The sequence below is a fragment of the Echiichthys vipera genome, assembly GCF_963691815.1.
Source record: "Echiichthys vipera genome assembly, chromosome: X".
NCBI classification, from domain to species: Eukaryota; Metazoa; Chordata; class Actinopteri; order Perciformes; family Trachinidae; genus Echiichthys; species Echiichthys vipera.
In genome coordinates this window covers 42,638,103-42,656,145 of record NC_139825.1, presented here as the reverse complement: position 1 = coordinate 42,656,145, position 18,043 = coordinate 42,638,103, and the positions used below count along the sequence as shown (strand labels likewise).

The following is an 18,043-nucleotide window of genomic DNA, read 5'->3' as shown; positions in this document are numbered from 1 at the left end:
ACCACAAATTACAACAGCAGAAGAAAATAGTGAAAAAAACATCTACATTTAGTTCTGCAAGTGCAACATGTTTGTGTCAACAAGTTGAGAGATGAAGCATGTCTCAGGACAGAATCAGAGCTCGGTTGGTAGCTTGGGGTTTAAGTGAGCGAAGGAAGAGTCTTGCGTGCTCAGTCATTATGAGCTGGTCTTCAGTTCGTCCACAAACAACCCTCTTCCATTCTTTTGACATCTGAGGAGAGAGAAACGTTCACAGTCACAGGAGGTCAGAGTATAAAATCATTTTTGCATTGAGGAGGATTCCTTTCAAGGTTAAAGGTTAAACTCACTGGAGCTGGGGGCACCACACTGGGAAATATGTCACCGTCACTGGGTCCCAAAAGGAAGCCCTGATCCAAAATGTTTTCATGCCGCTTACTGGAACAGGACGAGGAGTCTAGACAAACCACTACGAGTTCTTCCTGTGGTCGGAAAAAGGAGGAAGAGGAATTAGGAATTGTCAAATATATACGGACAGTACAGAAGTCCTAAAGGGTCATGCATACATACATTTTATTTCCTCTGTTGGAATAAGATGAGTTTTGATAAATGTGTCGATAGATTTTTGAAGATAATTAATCTGAAAGACAATGAATGAAACGTGATAGGCCTGAGATTCCCATCACACGTAACATGTCATGCCTCATAAAAGACTTTTCCACACTCACACCTTTAAGAACACTATGGAAAACACTGACAGATGATTTCAGTTGGTCATTTACTGTAATCTGTATATCTATGTGCACATTTTAAAACTCCCTGCACTGGTATTTATGTTGTTGTCCTCATTAACGACATTGTTTGTTGCTTTTTAACTTAAGTCAACAATAATATATTACATCAGGCTCACTCACGCCTCCGCTAAAGCTGTAGCCTAACTAACCGTCTCCTTAGATGACACACACTGAACATTTCCTGTAATAGCAAAAGCTGCTTCATGTCTCAGGCCTTGATTGAAGAGATATGTGATGTGATCCTGACACTGCTACACTGAATGATGTGTCCTGCAATAATTTAATAGACTACACTATCCTTTTGTTTTCTCAAGATCTCAAAATAATGATCTCGTTATCATGAGAAAACACAGGAAAAGTACCTCGTTATCACAGGGAAACAGAGGAAATAAAACGTATGTAATGTATGACCTTCTAGGGTTTCCGTAGGACAGGTTAAAAACACATTAACTTTAATGTTACCTGGCAGTCCACGTTATCTAGGGCCAGTGATTTCCGCACTTTCTTCATAGGAGGCCGATGCTGGGGAACAAAGAAAATTGGTGTGAATAGCTTTAGCAAGATTGCTAATAATGAAGTACAGACATCAAGCTGTTCATGAACAGTTTTACTGTTAAGGCATTAGTGCCAAGCATTCTTGGAAGGCGGTGGCAGAAGAAGTGAGGAGTAAACGGATGGGGGGGATGATAAACAAGGGATTTCACACTCAGTGACTCCATTGCAGTGGTCTGCTGGCCAAAAGTGGAAGACTGTCCCTGTAACGCAGAGCTCCAAGGTGTGAATTTGTGAAAGTGAAGCAGTGTGGAGCTGACAACCAGCAAATATGCAACACCACTGAGCAGTCAGACTTTTCAAGATTCACTTCCTACAGTTTTAGTTTAACAGACAAACTACTTTAGGTACTTGATCATCATAAGCACAAACTTTAGAAATCATATACATTTCTCAAGGACAGGTCACACTGCCCCTGCTCTTCATTCTCTATTATGCAAAGGCTAGCTCGTACTACGTGCTAGAATTACAGTGTGTTAAGCATTAGCACGCACCATTATAGAAATCCGAACTCTGACGTTAAGTCTGCGCTAGCTGCTATCAATATAATGTCTCATTCAAGTTCAGAAAATGAGTTTGCTACTAGTCTACCATCCTTTGTGATTTTAAAAGTCACACATTAAGCCTTTTTTCAGGTTCATATTAGAAAATACAGTATTTAAATGCTTTAATGTTTAAAAAAAAGTATTTTTCTCATCCTGTCTGTCTGGATATCCCTGCATTCACCCTCTGTCTGAAACGCTCGTTTTAGCGCCTGTCTCTTTAAAACCCCCTCATGAAAAAGCCCAGTCTGCTCTAATTGGTCCGTGTTTCTGGGTCTTCCCAATGACTGTAACAGCAGTGTCATGTCACGTCACCTTCTACCTATATATAAAGTATAGTTGTGACAACAGTAAAGAAGTCCTGACAGCTTGTTTAAAATCAGTTTCTTAATAAGGGCTGTGTGAATTTCTCTGTGGATTGAGAGTTTAGTGTTTAGACCTGCTTTGTTTACAATATGCAAGTTACTCACATTTTTGTGGACAAAATTTCCAAACTTTTCAAAGAACCATAATAAAATTATAAAGTTCACAAACATAACTGTACAGTACAGTTCAATCTGAATTTGATTATTGTATGAAAACTAGCAACCTGTTTCAAACAGTTGTTTATGTTCATATTAATTTCAAACAATTCCAACTAAAGGTATCGTCAGTATATTGCCCTTTATGTATTTTTTCTTATAAATAGCTTTACAAGCACTTCTGGATGTACGTCAGCACCATAAATATGAACCCTGTACTCTAAATAATATTTCATGACTCTTCAATGCCCGGCATTATTCCATCATCTCATCTCATCTCATCTTCAACCTCTTATCTGGGGTCGGGTTGCGGGGGCAGCAGCTTTAGCAGGGGACCCCAAACTTCCCTTTCCCGGGCCACATTAACCAGCTCTAACTGGGGGATCCTGAGGCGTTCCCAGGCCAGTGTGGAGATATAATCTCTCCACCTGGTCCTGGGTCTTTCCCGAGGCCTCCTCCCAGCTGGACGTGCCTGGAACACCTCCCTAGGGAGGCGCCCAGGGTTCATCATTACTAGATGCCTGAACCACATCAACTGGCTCCTTTCAACGCAAAGGAGCAGCGGCTCTACTCCGAGTTCCTCACGGATGCTGAACTTCTCCCCCTCTCTCTAAGGGAGACTCCAGCCCCCCTCCTGAGGAAACCCATTTCAGCCGCTTGTACCTAGGACCTCGTTCTTTCGGTCATGACTTATTCAAACACATCAGTTTTAAACTCGATTTCAACATAATTTCAGCTCGCAGGCAAACATGGAGGAAGAGATGCAATCATTATGGTAAACAAAACGTCACGCATCGACACAATAGAGGTACGTTCCTGCAACAGCTACAGAAAATAAAGTCACTGTTACATTACATTATGTGGGAAGTAAGATTAGACTAATTTAATTAAACACAACAAAATTATATTACTTTGTTTAATTCCATGACTTTTCCAAACCTGGGAATAAGCAATAAGGTTTTCAGGATTTAAAAATACACCTCCCATGACGTTTTTTATCCATTCAAGCATATTACACATTGCATTACCTGCAACGATTTTATTCCCCACGTCTATTTTGAAGCCAACTTTCTATCTGTACTTTCTGCTGCTGTCCAACAAAAACATCAATTTCTCGTTCGTTCTAATGGCTCACCTCTCAATTGACATAACATTTAATTTAACCTTCAAAGAGCGTTAATTAAAGACCATCAAAAACAGATATATTAAATAAACAACAGTATTATTTTTATCTGATATACGGGATGAACTACATGCCGTGCTGTTGGTAAAGGTTGTTGTGATTTTTAGTTACCATTGTTTTGCGTCTTTGCTCAGGCGGAGTGGAACGTGAAACAACTAAGTCGATGCCAGAGTCTCTCAGGATGACCTCGTTTATGTCGTCTTCAAGGTTCGGTGTCTGAGGCTAAGGTGACACAGCAGAAAAAAAGTGTTAATGCAGTGTAATGCATGGAGGTAAACTCAGTGCTTTTCGCCGGCCATCACAGATACTCACCAGGTACTGCAGAGGCCCATACTTTTCCATGGCATTTTTGAATGGCGTTGGAGTTCGTGGGGTCGTACAGAGATCGGACTTGTGGTTGGGTGTGACAAATCTACATAAAAACAAAATGTCAAAATCAAATTAAAATCTTTTTGAATCCTGTATCAAATCGTATTAAGCGTCATTTATACTAGTAAGGTGACGTTGTGGATATCTGAAATGTTCTTTGTGAATAGGAAGAAGTGAATTACAGATATCGGCATTACATATCCAGTCTAGCTATTTAATGTTAAAACGGCAACTTACTGATACTGTATTTTGGGTTATTAGGGTTTTAGATATCTAGACATAATTTTTACTAGTAAGAATGTTATTGTGGATATCTTTAATTATCATTCTGACTAGAAAGATTACAATTTGAGTAGGAGAAATTATGGATATCTAAAATGTAATTAAGGATACAAGTGTGATTTGACTAAATGTTAAAATCGCTTGCCGTAGACTGTCCCATGCCTTCATTTCAGCTAATCGTCTGAGAAGCTTGCGCACACACGCACATTTCCTGTCAATGTACGTCCAGACAAGTGTGTTTATAAAGCAGAGTTGTAAATAGTAAAGTTTTTGTGAATTGCACGTGTTTGAATAGGACGGCTTTTGCTTTTACTTTTACTAGCTATTTAATGTTAAAACGGCAACTTACTGATACTGTATTTTGGGTTATTAGGGTTTTAGATATCTAGACATATCATTTTTACTAGTAAGAATGTTACTGTGGATATCTTTACCGTAATTATCATTCTGACTAGTAAGATTACAATTTGAGTAGGAGAAATTGTAGATATCTAAAATGTAATTAAGGATACAAGTGTGATTTGACTAATTTCCACATTTCCTATCAGTGCATCAGTCCAGACAAGTGTGTTTATAAAGCAGAGTTGTAAATAGTAAAGTTTTTGTGAAATGCACGTGTTTAAATAGGACGGCTTTTACTTCAATGCATCAAAGTTTTTCTGATTCTCCGTTCACCGTGGAGGCAGAACAAGTTTAAGGAAATATTTAATTAAACGGTCATTTTCAGGGTAAAGTATTTCTTTAAACGCTGCCCTTCTAACTTGTAAAAAATAAATAAATACATACATAATCACGTTGAATAGATTGGCCCCATTGTCACTGTTACCTGAACTGGCTATTTGAGCCAGTATGGACCTGATATCAGATGTTAGTATGGGATCTGTGCATGTTTGTGATTGCTCTTGAGTGAGAGTGAGGGGAGAGATCAGAGTTTTGTTCATTAGCATCAAAGCTTAACTGGATCCAAAACTGAACCAGCTATTGGAACCCATCACTATTTGGAGACCACTTACGCAGAGTGTTCCTTCAGGGTGAGGGGGGTCTTGTCACGCTGTAATGGAGTAGTGACAATGGCTTTCTGGCTGCACACTGGCGTGGATGTGAGGGACGGATTCTCTAGGTCATGAGTGTCCTGCTTGGTCCACATGTTGAGGAACTGGAACAACACATAAGTTAATGAACCCTCTCATGCAAAACTATCAGCAGCAAGCAAAGTCAGTGCTGCAGGACTTAGTTACGTACTTGAGATGGAGAAAAGGGCAAGATTTTCACAGGTGTTCTCTTGGGAGTCGTGGAGTTATTGGCATCAGGAGACAAGGCGATGCGTTTCCGGCTCTGGGGGTTTAGTCTTGAGGGCGGCGTGACCCCTCCAGGAGAGATGGGAATGAGTTCCCCCTTGCTGCCTTTGCTCAACTCTTGCAAGGCGCTGCCCTCCAGACGAAACTGGTGGCGCTCAGGGCTCGGACTGTCCACAGGCAGGTCGAAGGCTGCTAAGTTGCACCAGCCATCAAGGTCCTGATATAGCAGGGAGACATTTTACTTGTTGGTGGGACATCTAGTCAATATGAAATATTAAAATCAACCACATGTTTTAAAGCTTTTTTCTGGAGGTGCCATAAACGTAAAGTGTAATAAAAGTTTAAAACATGCAAAGAAAATAGTCACAAGAGGCTTATATCTTCCATAACTTAATATGGTTCAAATGATCCAGGACTCCTTTATGGTATATAGCTGAATTTTATAGCGCCCTCAGACTGTCCATTCGTACCGCGTCCCATGCTTTAGGGTGATTGTCCCCCTCCCACTCTCCCCGCAGCCAAGGTCCGCTTGTACTCACATTACTGAAATGATCTGGGCCGCGGCCCGAATGCCTCTTGCTTACACATCATCACCCCTTTTGGAGATTTAGTTTTGTCAGACTGTTATTTAACATTTTCACCTGACCAAATCTGCAGTAAACACTTCACCTCCGCATCAAACCACCGCAAATCCTATGGCGGCATCTTTTTTACATCCGTCGTGGAGAACAATTGACGCATATAAGTTGACATCAGGACCGCTGTCAGTGCTCGCGCTCGTACATGTGCGCACTCATGCCTGTAGATGTGAATCCGTGCTTCACTAAAGCCCACCTCTCTCAACCGGGCCGTGGCCCAGGTAGTGGGAGTACAAACGGGCTGGCCAGCGGGGGGAGAGGGAGGGGGGGACAAGTACCCTAAAGCACGGGGCGTGGTGCGGAAAGACAGTGCGAGTGCGCCCTGAGATGATCACATACAAAGCGCAGGGAACATAGGACCCGGGGACCGTAGGTACGCTCCGTGCTTAAGTCATTCAAAGGTGTGGCCTCTACACTTCCTGTTCATTTTTTAATCCTATAGCCCGAAGAGAACGTTATTAAAATCTTCTCTTCTGAGACAATGGTTACTGTTCTATAATGTTGCTCACTGCTTTTTTTCACAAAATAAATGTTTTTGTTGTAGTACAGCAGTGGTGTAGCCACAGCGGATATTCTGAACAATATAAAATAACAGTATTTCACAATAACTCAAGAATTCATACCTGGTTCTCTAAATTTGATCTCGACTGTATGTATTACCTTATTGAAAGTGACCATTTTAGAGGGTCCACACACAGGCCTCTGTTCAGGCTCATTCAGAGTTGTTCATGATCAAAAGTTCAAAAACTCAAATTTAAGTTACCTTTGGGGACAATAACTTTTACATTGAACATCAAGTCTTTGTTTTAGCAAAAAAAAAAAGGGTATGTGTCTAAAAACAGGCACTGAGTTCCATGACCTATGCAAAACTGTTTACATCTCTGGTTCACCCCACACAGAGATAAAACCTTACAGTTATCTAAAACAGTATTTCCCAGGGTACATGTACCTCTGGGGGTACTTTGGAGTACTGCAGGGGTACATGAGACTAAAAAAATATATAATCATTACTCAAATATTATTCATGCATGGATCCTAATTCCCCATTTTATCTTTGGCATTTTTTTTCCACTGCCGTAAACAAATGCAATCACGATTTATGGTTGAAATGTAGCAGTAGCAAGTGTTTTGGTATTTTAAAGGCTTTATAAAGACCCCCCCCCCCCCCTAACAAAACTGTTTTTGCGTTGTCAGGGGGTACATTACTGAAAAAAATATTCCAAAGGAGGTACATTACTGAAAAAAGTTTGAGAACCACTGATCTAACAAAATCGTGTATTCCATAAGTATGCAATGGTGTCAGTGCAATTTAGACCAATGGATTCATAGACCCAGAAAACATAGGGTCAGACACCAAGATCACTCGTCTAGGTCAAATAATGAAGGAGTTAGGTATTTTAAGGGCTTCCTGACCATATTTTACTCCATCTTGAACATTACACCTCTCTAGTGGTCAAACTTTTGTAGACGTTTAGTATGTTATTAAGGACACCTAATACTACAAAAACAGCTGAGAAACCTTTTATTAGAACTGTTTTAACGACAGGTGTTTTTTATATATATGCAGCCGTTTAATAGCCGTATAATAGATATCTGTAACTGAGCTTGATTAGAAGTCAATGGTAAAAGTTGACCTGCAATAAAATTACAGATATCACAAATGTATATGAAGAGCTCTTTTCCAAGACGAGATAAAAGCCAAAAAAAAAAAAAAATGAGTTTGAGCCACTTTGCTGTTTACAGAACCTTTTCACTGCTTCATCAGTGTTTCTGCCAAATCTCTGTATTTCCCTGTTTAAAATGGTCCGCAAGATGCAGTTCCTGTCCAAACCGCGACCAGCGCCAAACCTATTTTTAGCCTAAATGCAATACGTCCTCTCGACCAATCAGAATTCAGTGAGCGTTCAATGCGATCCAACATGGCGGCGCTCTGAAGCGGGAGAGTTTTTGGTTTCTTCCGTCCGTTCAACATGTTCAGACTGAGCCATGAACCATTTTGAAAAAGATACATTGAATATTAACCAAATGTGTGGGTCTGGGTAAAAAATGTCATTTTCCTGAAAACTATTAAAATGGATTTATAGCGTTTTGGAAAAGAGCTCCTCGTATATAGTAAGATGTAGACAATTATAGTAAGAATTAAAATGTTGATTAGTGAGATATGAACTTACTTAAATACTTAATTAATATATTATTATTATTTGGATGTTTGCTTGGAATTCTAAGTTGTCAAAAACTGTTGATATTTACATTTATTATTACCACTACTGATTAAATGTTAAAGATTCTCGCCATAGACAGCTATTGGATACAGGTTTGAATTACTCCTTGAACTTGAACTTACCCCATCCACCATGTCCAGCACTTCCTTCAGTGCTGGGCCAGTAGGGGAGAGAAAGCCAGAGCTGTCCACCACCCAGTTGGTCATGGACACTTCTCCTGTGGAGTCTGCTTCACTCTTGGGACTTAAACTCTCCTTGGGAGAGGATGCAGCTTTTGATGGCCCTGCGTCGCTCACTTCAGTTTTAACGGGGACAGGCATCTCCTGCAATTGGTAAATGTAAACATTAAAGACATGATCACTGTTGTGTAATACTCTTTTCCCCCCCCATCCACTAACGACTGGTTGCTTACTGCAGGGTGCGTATTCTGCTCTGGATCCTTTTCTGCACCATCTTGAGAGCAACTGGGTATCTGTGTAATAAAAAAAACACAACATTTTCAACACTGCTTGCTTTGTTTAACACTACATTCATCTTAGGAGGAGAACATCATGGAAAGACAGCCCACCTTGACATCTTTATTAACACGGGCCAAAAGCTCTTCAAGTTCATTTGGCCTTAAGACCTCCCCGGCATAGAAGCCTACGTCCAATTTGCGTTTGATAGTCGAATTCCAGTGATTCTTGACCGCATTATCCGTTCTGTGAATAAATATTAGGACATGAGTTCTTTAGAGAGCCATGTAAACAATCAAAACTCAAACTCATCTTCTGAGCCGACGTAGACAGAGGGTATTTACCTTCCTGGGAGCAGCTTGGCAATCTCGGCCCAGCGGTTCCCGAGCAGGCAGTGAGCCTTAAAGATGATGAGGTCCTCCTCTGCTGTCCATGATGACTTCTTCACATCGGGATTGAGATGGTTGTGCCAACGCTCTCTGCATTGTTTCCCTAGTCTGCCCTTAAGATGTTTGGCCACCGTCGCCCATTGTTTGTTCCCGTAGAGATTTACGAGCTCTAAAACCTGAAGGATGAGAGGTACGCATCTGAATTACAATTCATTCTGTTTTATCCAAGCCCCCACCACAGCTACTTCCTGGTTGATCCAATACGGAAGAGCCAAAACTGCAGTTCTCAGAGTGTCCACTAGGGGCATGTTTCATAATAGACTCCGAAAAATCCATAAAGAAGGGGCCCCGCTCAGGCCCTCTGTCAGCAGCATAAACTCTGTCACTTATAACATTGCCAAGCACGTTGCCAATACACCCCACACCACATCCAAAACTCCATAGACTTTGTGAACAAAGTCCGAGATATAAAAATGGATCCAGTTGAAACCATGGTATCCTATGACGTGACTTCCTTGTTCGCCTGTATTCCAACCACGGAGGCCTTGGCCACGGTAAGAGAGCGGCTCACACAGGACAACTCCTTACACAACAGAACAAATCTCAAACCAGACCACATTTGCCAATCTCTGGATTTGTGCCTGAACACCACATATTTCCAGTTTAATGGCACTTTTTACAGACAAAAACACAGCTGTGCCATGGGTTCACCAGTATCCCCTATTGGGGCAAATTTATACATGGAGGAGGTAAAGGACAAGGCTTTGAACTCCTTCAAAGGAATAACACAGAGCCGTTGGTTCAGATATGTGGACGACACATGGGGTAAAATCAAATCCAAAGAGGTGCAAACTTTTACTGAACATATAAACTCTGAGGACGGAAACATCAAGTTCACCAGAGAAGAAGTTAAGGACAATAGTTTGCCTTTCTTAGACTGTGTTGTCCATATGAAGAATGACAGGAGCCTCCACATTGGGGTTTACAGAAAACCCACTCACACAGTTTAATATCTACTGTTTGACTCTCACCACCCCCCTGGAGCACAAACTTGGAGTTATCAGAACCCTGCAACACAGAGCTGATAACGTACCCATCAGCTCACAGGCCCCAGGGGAAGAACGCAAGCACCTAAGAGGCGCCCTCACAACTCGCAGCTGCTTCCAGAAAGAAAACTAAAGTGGTTGAGAAAGAAAAAGAAAACAAGAGAAACAACATAGTCATCCCGTATGTGGCTGGGGTATCAGAGAAACTCAGGAGGATCTTAAACGGACACTGCATCCCTGTGTAATTCAAACCCAGTAACACACTCAGACAGAGACTAGTACATCCCAAGGACACACCACCACACACCCACAAAAGCAATCTGGTTTATGCTGTCCAATGCAACGAGGACTGCAAAGATCTCTACATTGGAGAAACAAAACAACCACTGCATAAACGCATGGCCCAACACAGGAGAGCTAACTCCTCAGGCCTGGACTCTGCTGTCCACTTACACCTCAAGGAGAAAGCCCACTCCTTTGATGACAACAATGTCCACATCCTGGACAGAGAGGACAGATGGTTTGAAAGAGGAGTAAAAGAAGCCATCTATGCAAAAGTAGAGAAACCATCTGAGGAGGTCTGAGAGACCTCTTATCTCCAATTTACAATGCGGCCCTTTCATCCCTTCATTCAACAATCTAACCTCAAAGAACAACTGTTCACACATGGCCTCCTGTGACTCCAACGACTGTCGTTCAGACTCAATAGAGCACAAACGAAGTCCAAACCAACTTCCCACCAACAACTGTCACTCTGACGACGGTCGTTGGCACTTGGAGCACAAAGGGTTCCAGTGACATCATCGGCCTTGAGAGGTTAAATACCTCGATCAACACACCAGTTAGTTGGACTAGTCCCAGCCTGGTCAGATGCGTACATGAACTGATGAAGCCTCTTGGATGAGAGGTGAAACGTCTTCGACAAATATCCAAGTCCAGTTGCTTTTGGCTGAAATTGCTTTGGGGATATAATAGAGCAGTTTCTCATTGACCCCCATGTGAAACAGGCCGTTTCCACAGCATAATTAAACCAGTTTAAGGTCTGGTTCAAAAACATTCTAGTCTGTATGTTTAGGTCATATCTTCATGACAACACTGAGGGGGGTGAATTTTTTTATACTAGGCTGGTTTTTATTAAGTTTAGGAATAATTAGGGGCGTGGCCTCTTGAGTGACAGCTAGCCTCTAGCCCTCATTTCCCCTCGGAGACATACGTCAGCCAAATGGACGCATCTCCCTCCCCCCAACATCACATACATGCCCTTTTTTGGTCAGAGGAAACGAGGCGGAGTCTGACAAGATGGTGACTCCCATAGGCGAGGACGATTGGATCGAGTTTAGAGAACGACCTCGAGAGAGAGAGGCTAGGTCCATTTTTTTATACAGTCTACGGTCTTCTCATACTTGGCATACTGTCAACCTAGTCAAATTTTAAACCCCCGGACAATGTGGCCAATATCTTCTGTCCTCTTAGGGCGTACTCACACTGTCCTTCTGGCCGGGGCCAAAACCGTTTTTTCAGCTAAAGCCTAGTACCTTTAAGCAGTGTGAGTGCACCCGTTCCACGCATAACTGCGGACAGCGGGCCGTGGAAAGAGGTGCATGTACGATCACGAGCGTGCGCACGTGTACGTGTACGAGCACGAGCCCTACGGCAGTAGCGTTAGGTGCGCCTGTTCGGACATGTAAATAGAAGGACGGACCATGCACGGACATTTAACAACAACAACAATGGCGGTGAAAGGTTCACGTTGATGTGATGCGGAGGTGGAGTGTTTACTGCAGATTTGGTCGGATGAAAATATTTAAAATCAGTCGACAAGACGCACAAAAACTCAGAGGTCTGTGGAAAGATTTGTAAACAAAGCCACACACACGCGATCAATGCCTTTGATGTGTTACGGCGTGATGTCGTATGGACAGCAAGAAGCATTGGCCGAGGCCCAGGCAGTGTGAGTACAAACGGGGCTGGGGCGCGGGGGGAGAGGGAGGGGGGACAAGTACCCTAAAGCCCGGGTCGCGGTGCGGAAGGACAGTGTGAGTACGCTCTTATATCATTCCTACGGAAGCCTAAAACGGACGTGCTCACTCTTTTTTTATGCCGTTATCTCAAGATCACAAGATAATTAACTTGTTATAAAGATCAGATATATAACTCCTAAAATTCTTCACATCAGATTTTCTGAGACATTTGAGTTAGTGTGTGCTTGTTATTATAAATTTAGACGATGATGTAATTGTGTTTCACATTATCTTGATGTATGATTTCATCACAAAACAATTTTGTTAAAAGATGCTAAATGATCATATTGAATTATCGCTCATCCTTATTTGCACTGCTACCTAACGAGTGACCTACCTTCTCATCCTCCTCTTTGGTCCAAGGGCCTTTAATCAATTCTGCATCCAGGACCTTACACCAGCGGTGCTGACACTGGTGTTCGGTGTGATTCTAAGTGAAACAAAACAAGCAAAGAAGCTTCAAAACATTAAATGAGATTCCTTTTGACATAAAATAGCAGCCCTGAAGCTTACTAACAACAACAAAACTGATCATCAGACTCACTGGCATGTGGCTAGCAATACCCTTCCAATCATTTGTTCCCAGTTTTTGAACCAGTGCCTTGAGCTTGTTATCCTGCAAACACAAACGTATAAGCATTTTAATGTCCCCTGTACTGCAGAGTCAGTATTTACTTAGACTGGGTCAGAAGTCATTGAGACAACATGCAAATTACTGGGACATGTCAAGACAATCACCTCTTTTTGTGTCCATTTCACCTTCACTTTCCCACCATCTCTCTGCTCGTCCGAATCAGTATCTTGATGCGTGGCCTCCTCTCCATCGTCACTGAGAAAAACAAACAGCTGTGATCAGTGGTGTGGTGGAGGGTATACCCACCCATTATTATGGGAGCAGTGGCGTGCACAGGGGGGAGGGGGAGACGATTGCCCCCCCTTATGGCCCAATTGTCGAATAATATGCTAAAGTGCCCTATAGGAGCCAAAATGTGTGATAATGTTCCCTCTTGGAGCCAAAATGTGTGCTAAAATGCCCTCTAGGTGCCAAAAAGCATGCTATAGTGCTCTCTAGGAGCCAAAATGTGTACTCAAGTGCCCTCTAGGAGCCAAAATGTGTGCTAAAGTTCCCTCTAGGAGCCAAAATGTGTGCTAAATGCCCTCTAGGAGCCAAAACGCGTGTTAAAGTGCCCTCTAGGAGACAAAAAGCGTGCTAAAATGCCCTTTAGGAACCAAAATGTGTGCTAAAGTGCTCTCTCAAAGCCAAAAAGCGTGTATAAGTGCCATCTAGGCGCCAAAATGTGTGCTAAAGTGCTCTCTCTGACCCAAAAAGCGTGCTAAAGTGCCCTCTCTGAGCCCAAATTGTGTGCTAAAGTTCCCTCTAGGAGCCAAAATGTATGCTAAAGTTCCCTCTAGGAGCCAAAAAGCGTGTAAAAGTGCCATCTAGGAGCCAAAAGCGTGCTAATATGCCCTCTCGGAACCAAAACGTGTTATAAAGTTCCCTCTTGGAGCCAAAGCGTGTGCTAAAATGCCCTCTAGGAGCCAAAAAGCGTGCTAAAGTGCCATCTAGGCGCCAAAATGTGTGCTAAAGTGCTCTCTCTCTGCCAAAAAACGTGCTAAAGTGCCCTCTAGGAGCCAAAATGTGTGCTCAAGTGCCCTCTAGGAGCCAAAATGTGTGCTCAAGTGCCCTCTAGGAGCCAAAATGTGTGCTAAATGCCCTCTAGGAACCAAAACGCGTGTTAAAGTGCCCTCTAGGAGACAAAAAGCGCGCTAAAATGCCCTTTAGGAACCAAAATGTGTGCTAAAGTGCTCTCTCAAAGCCAAAAAGCGTGTATAAGTGCCATCTAGGCGCCAAAACGTGTGCTAAAGTGCCCTCTTCCGTGGCAAGTATGCACTATATGTGCCTTTTCCCCCCCTTTTCCCTTCCCTTCAAAAAGTCTGTGCACGCCACTGCCTGGGAGTTTACAGTATACCCACCTATTAGTCAGAAAGACACCTGAATATGCAGGAGTTTGGTATCTTTTATTTCAGAATAATGGTGTCTCGTAAGCCTATTCGGGCTGGACATAATACTTGTGCATGACACAGTAATAAAAAGATGTATGTTTACCCACTCCCTTCATGGTTATAACTCATCTACCACCAAACCCCTGGCTGTGATGTGCACCACTGAAGCTGACAGAGACTGGCTCGCCCTTATGCACGGTGTGGCGAGGGCGACTTGATTATCAGGTTTATTTCTGTGTTTAAATGTTACGTGGCGACGATCTCATATGCATAAACAACTGTTTGGCAAAGTATAACGTCATGACATATCTATTTGATTGCTGTTATTGAAGTGTCTGGCGTTAAAATGAAATACGGATCCATGTTTATCGCGATTCTACAAAAACAGGCGGCACAGACGAGAGTTGGTGAAGAGCTCCCGAGTAAAGAGTAAGAGTTGGACAACAAGCAAATCATCTAACAAAGTAAAACTAAAGACATATGAATGATAAAGTCAAAAAGAAGAGCTGCTAATGCTGCTGTTGAATCGTGAGACAATAATTAAAAAGCTTACCTGCGCGGCCACCAAGACATTTCCCTCCGTTTCTGTTGCTTAGGGTCAAAAGTGGTTCGTCCTGCTGCCGCTGCACGACATGTGCGTGTTTACTTTGGTGATGTTTGGTTATATTCCGCGCGTTTCTTGTCTCGGGGTGCCGGTGCTGTTATTGTGTTGAAGGGTGAAGTTACAGCGCCTGTAATGCAAAGCTGGAGAGTGCGCGCTCCTCTATTTCTATCTCGCGCCTTCCTTCTTCTTCTTCTTTGTGTTTATTGGCGGGTTGCAGCCGTGACTTGCTTTGGTGCATACCGCCACCAGCTGCATGGGAGTGTGTAACACTACCAGATGTGTGTTTTTACATGGAAATAAAGAGGAAATACAATGAATGGGTGCTTAAATAAAATAGGGAAATCATGCATTAAAATTAGGTGACATAAACACTAAATTATTTTAATAATCCTGTTTGCTTTAAATACTTGATGCCTTCTGTGTAAGTGACACACCCTCTCCTGATGTCTGCCTCCCAGACGCCACCCTCTTCCTGCTCTCTGCACTTCCAGATTCAAGATTCAAGAAGCTTTATTTATTTATCCCGAGGGAAGTTTTTGTGCAACAGTTTCAATACAAAGGTGGGAAAGGATCAGAGTGACAATAAGCATAAAAACATAAATCAAATGAAAAATAAAGCTAACGTAAAATAAATCAAACAATAACTAATGTGACAGAGTGCAACAGACATTGTGGTTAAACGTAGGTAAATACAATATACAACAATACGCAGCGTGCAGTTTAGCAGCATATGAAATAAAATAAGTACAAACTAAGTAAGTGATAAGGAGCGATTATATTTTATATATTGATAACAGTGTTAAGTGTAGCAGCATTTCTTACTGAAGTAAGTTACAGTAAGTTACAGTAAGTTACAGTAAACCATAGTGAAATGTAGCAGCATGTCCTAAAGCACAGTAAGTGTAGCAGCAGATAGTTACAGTACCATTAAATAAATAAATAAAGTGATGTAGTGATGATATAAAGTGACAGTGTAGTATAGCAGCATTACTTACTGAAGTAAGTGACAGTACAACTGAATAAAGTGATGCAGTGATGATATAAAGTGATATAAAGTGACATTTGCTCAGGATACAGCGTCTCCACTGTTCCTTACCTGACCTGTAGATGAATTACACAGTTTGATGGCCGCCAGAAGAAAAGACTTCCTCCAGCGTTCAGTGTTACACCGGGGGAGAATGAGTATGTGGCTGAAGGTGCTTCTGCTGGAGGTCAGCAGCTGGTGGAGAGGGTGAGAGTTGTTGTCCAGGATGCTGTGCAGTTTAGACAGCATCCTCCTTCCAGACACCGACACCAAAGAGTCCAGCTGGACCCCCAGGACGGAGCCAGCAGCCAACCTCATTCTCACACTTCCTCAATACATGTTCTACACTTTGTTTGTCCACATTCACACTCGTCCATTCCACTTTTTCCTGTTAAATATAAAGTTTTATCCAGTCCTGTGTCCTATTTTCATTCTTGTCAGCTGTTTCCTTCTTTCTATTTGTGCTTTTAACACCATGTGCACTCACATTTTTGTTGTATATTATAATAATTTCTTCCAGTGATGTCTCTGTCCCACATAGCTTGCCACTTTTTATTACTTCTTTTTTTTAATATTGCTTTAACTTCTTCTTCTCCAAAAGGCATATCTACTACATTATTCATTTTTGTTGCTCTTCCCTTTGGTTCCTACGTGGGCAGGAACCCAGCAAAACATTACAGATGATCCTGTCTCGTATATAAGCTTTGTAGTATTTCTTAGAGACGGTCTTGTCTGTTAGAATTACACTTCTGTTTACTGAGGGGGCGGCTAATGAATCCACACAGAAAACTATCTGGACGAACATCCTCTGTAAACCAATAATGATTGCCATCATGTCTGCTAAATTGTCTTGACCGGTTTGGGAGGAAGAAACGAGAGAGAAAGAAAGAAAAGACAGACAAGAAGACAGAGAGACAGACACACTTCCAGAGATGCGAGCAGCCAAAGAGTAACAGTAACTATAATAATATCTATAGTAATGTGAATATGACTTATATGTTATGGCAGTTAACAGTAGAAGAAGAAGAATTACTTTATTTATCCCGCACAGGGAAATTTAATTGTTTCACTCTTATTATTAAACATGTTACACAAACACAGGCCCGAAATACACACACATGCACAGACAGGACCTATACATGCAATTAATGGAGAGATGTTAGAGCGAGGGGGCTGCCAGTGACCAGCACCCTGAGCAGTTGGGGGTTCGGTGCCTTGCTCAACAGCACCTCGGCAATGCCCAGGAGATGTACTAGCACCTCTCCAGCCACCAGTCCACGCTCCATACATGGTCCACACAGGGACTTGAACAGCCAAGTCACCTATGGACTGAGCTACTGCCGCGAAGCATGCGCTCTACCACTGAGCTACATCCCCATGCAGAATAGTAGGAACAAGCACAGCTAAGGTGACAGATTATGAAAATGACAATAATTATGGTGTCAAACATGATCACATGAATAAAGTTTCTAATTCTAAATTTTTCAATACAAACTAAATAAGTGATAAGGCGCGATAAGTGATAACAGTGTTAAAAATGTAGCATTTCTTACAGAGCAAATGCCTTTCCTAGCAAATCTGCTTTTTCTTTATCACTTATTGTCAGTTTTTCTCCATCCGCCAACACATATGTCTTAGTTTACACTTTTTTCCCATTCATTTTATTCAACATTTCTCTAAAATATCTCCTATTTTAACTTCCCTCCCTATTGTATTGTTCCCTCCCTATTTCCTCCATGCTCCCCACTTACTATATTTAATTATTTTACGTGCTAAAGCTTTTTTTCCTCTGATAATTGATTAATATCACTTAGATTAAGATTACTACATAACACTCTCAGTGCACTATTTCATTGTTTGTATAAAACAGTAATTCGGTAGAGATCCCGCAGTGAAATGTTGTATACAGTCTTTGGCCAAGCAGCGAGGGAGAGCATTTCCGGTGGCCGCTTCAAAATAAAATCTTAAAGAGCAACACCCACCTACGGAAGCCCTAAGGGTCATGTATTACATACGTTTTACTCGCCTGTTTCCCTGTGATAACGAGATACTTTTCCTCTGTTTTCTCATGATAACGAGATCATTATTTTGAGATCTTGGGAAAGCAAGATTTCTATAAT

At 42.0% G+C, this 18,043-nt stretch overlaps 1 protein-coding gene across 1 annotated transcript; it reads right to left on the bottom strand.

The window, feature by feature from the left end:
• mybl2b (v-myb avian myeloblastosis viral oncogene homolog-like 2b) lies at positions 1 to 14,990 on the bottom strand. The gene is made up of 15 exons (XM_083939224.1): positions 14,849 to 14,990; positions 13,030 to 13,120; positions 12,836 to 12,907; positions 12,629 to 12,721; positions 9,180 to 9,400; positions 8,949 to 9,081; positions 8,793 to 8,852; positions 8,503 to 8,703; positions 5,465 to 5,737; positions 5,236 to 5,378; positions 3,884 to 3,983; positions 3,683 to 3,793; positions 1,236 to 1,295; positions 330 to 461; positions 1 to 232 (listed from the first exon to the last, which is right to left on the bottom strand). The coding sequence occupies exons 1-15, from the start codon at positions 14,866 to 14,868 to the stop codon at positions 104 to 106; spliced, it is 1,839 nt and encodes a 612-aa protein (XP_083795350.1). The 5' UTR covers positions 14,869 to 14,990; the 3' UTR covers positions 1 to 103.
• Positions 14,991 to 18,043: the final 3,053 nt, after the last annotated feature.

Coding starts and splice junctions, on each gene's coding strand:
- mybl2b (XM_083939224.1), bottom strand. CDS start 14,868: ATGTCTTGGTGGCCGCGCAG. Junction 5,379..5,464: donor TGCCCTTTTCTCCATCTCAA/GTACGTAACTAA, acceptor GTGTTGTTCCAG/TTCCTCAACATGTGGACCAA. Junction 1,296..3,682: donor AGCAAAGACGCAAAACAATG/GTAACTAAAAAT, acceptor TTTGTTCCCCAG/CATCGGCCTCCTATGAAGAA.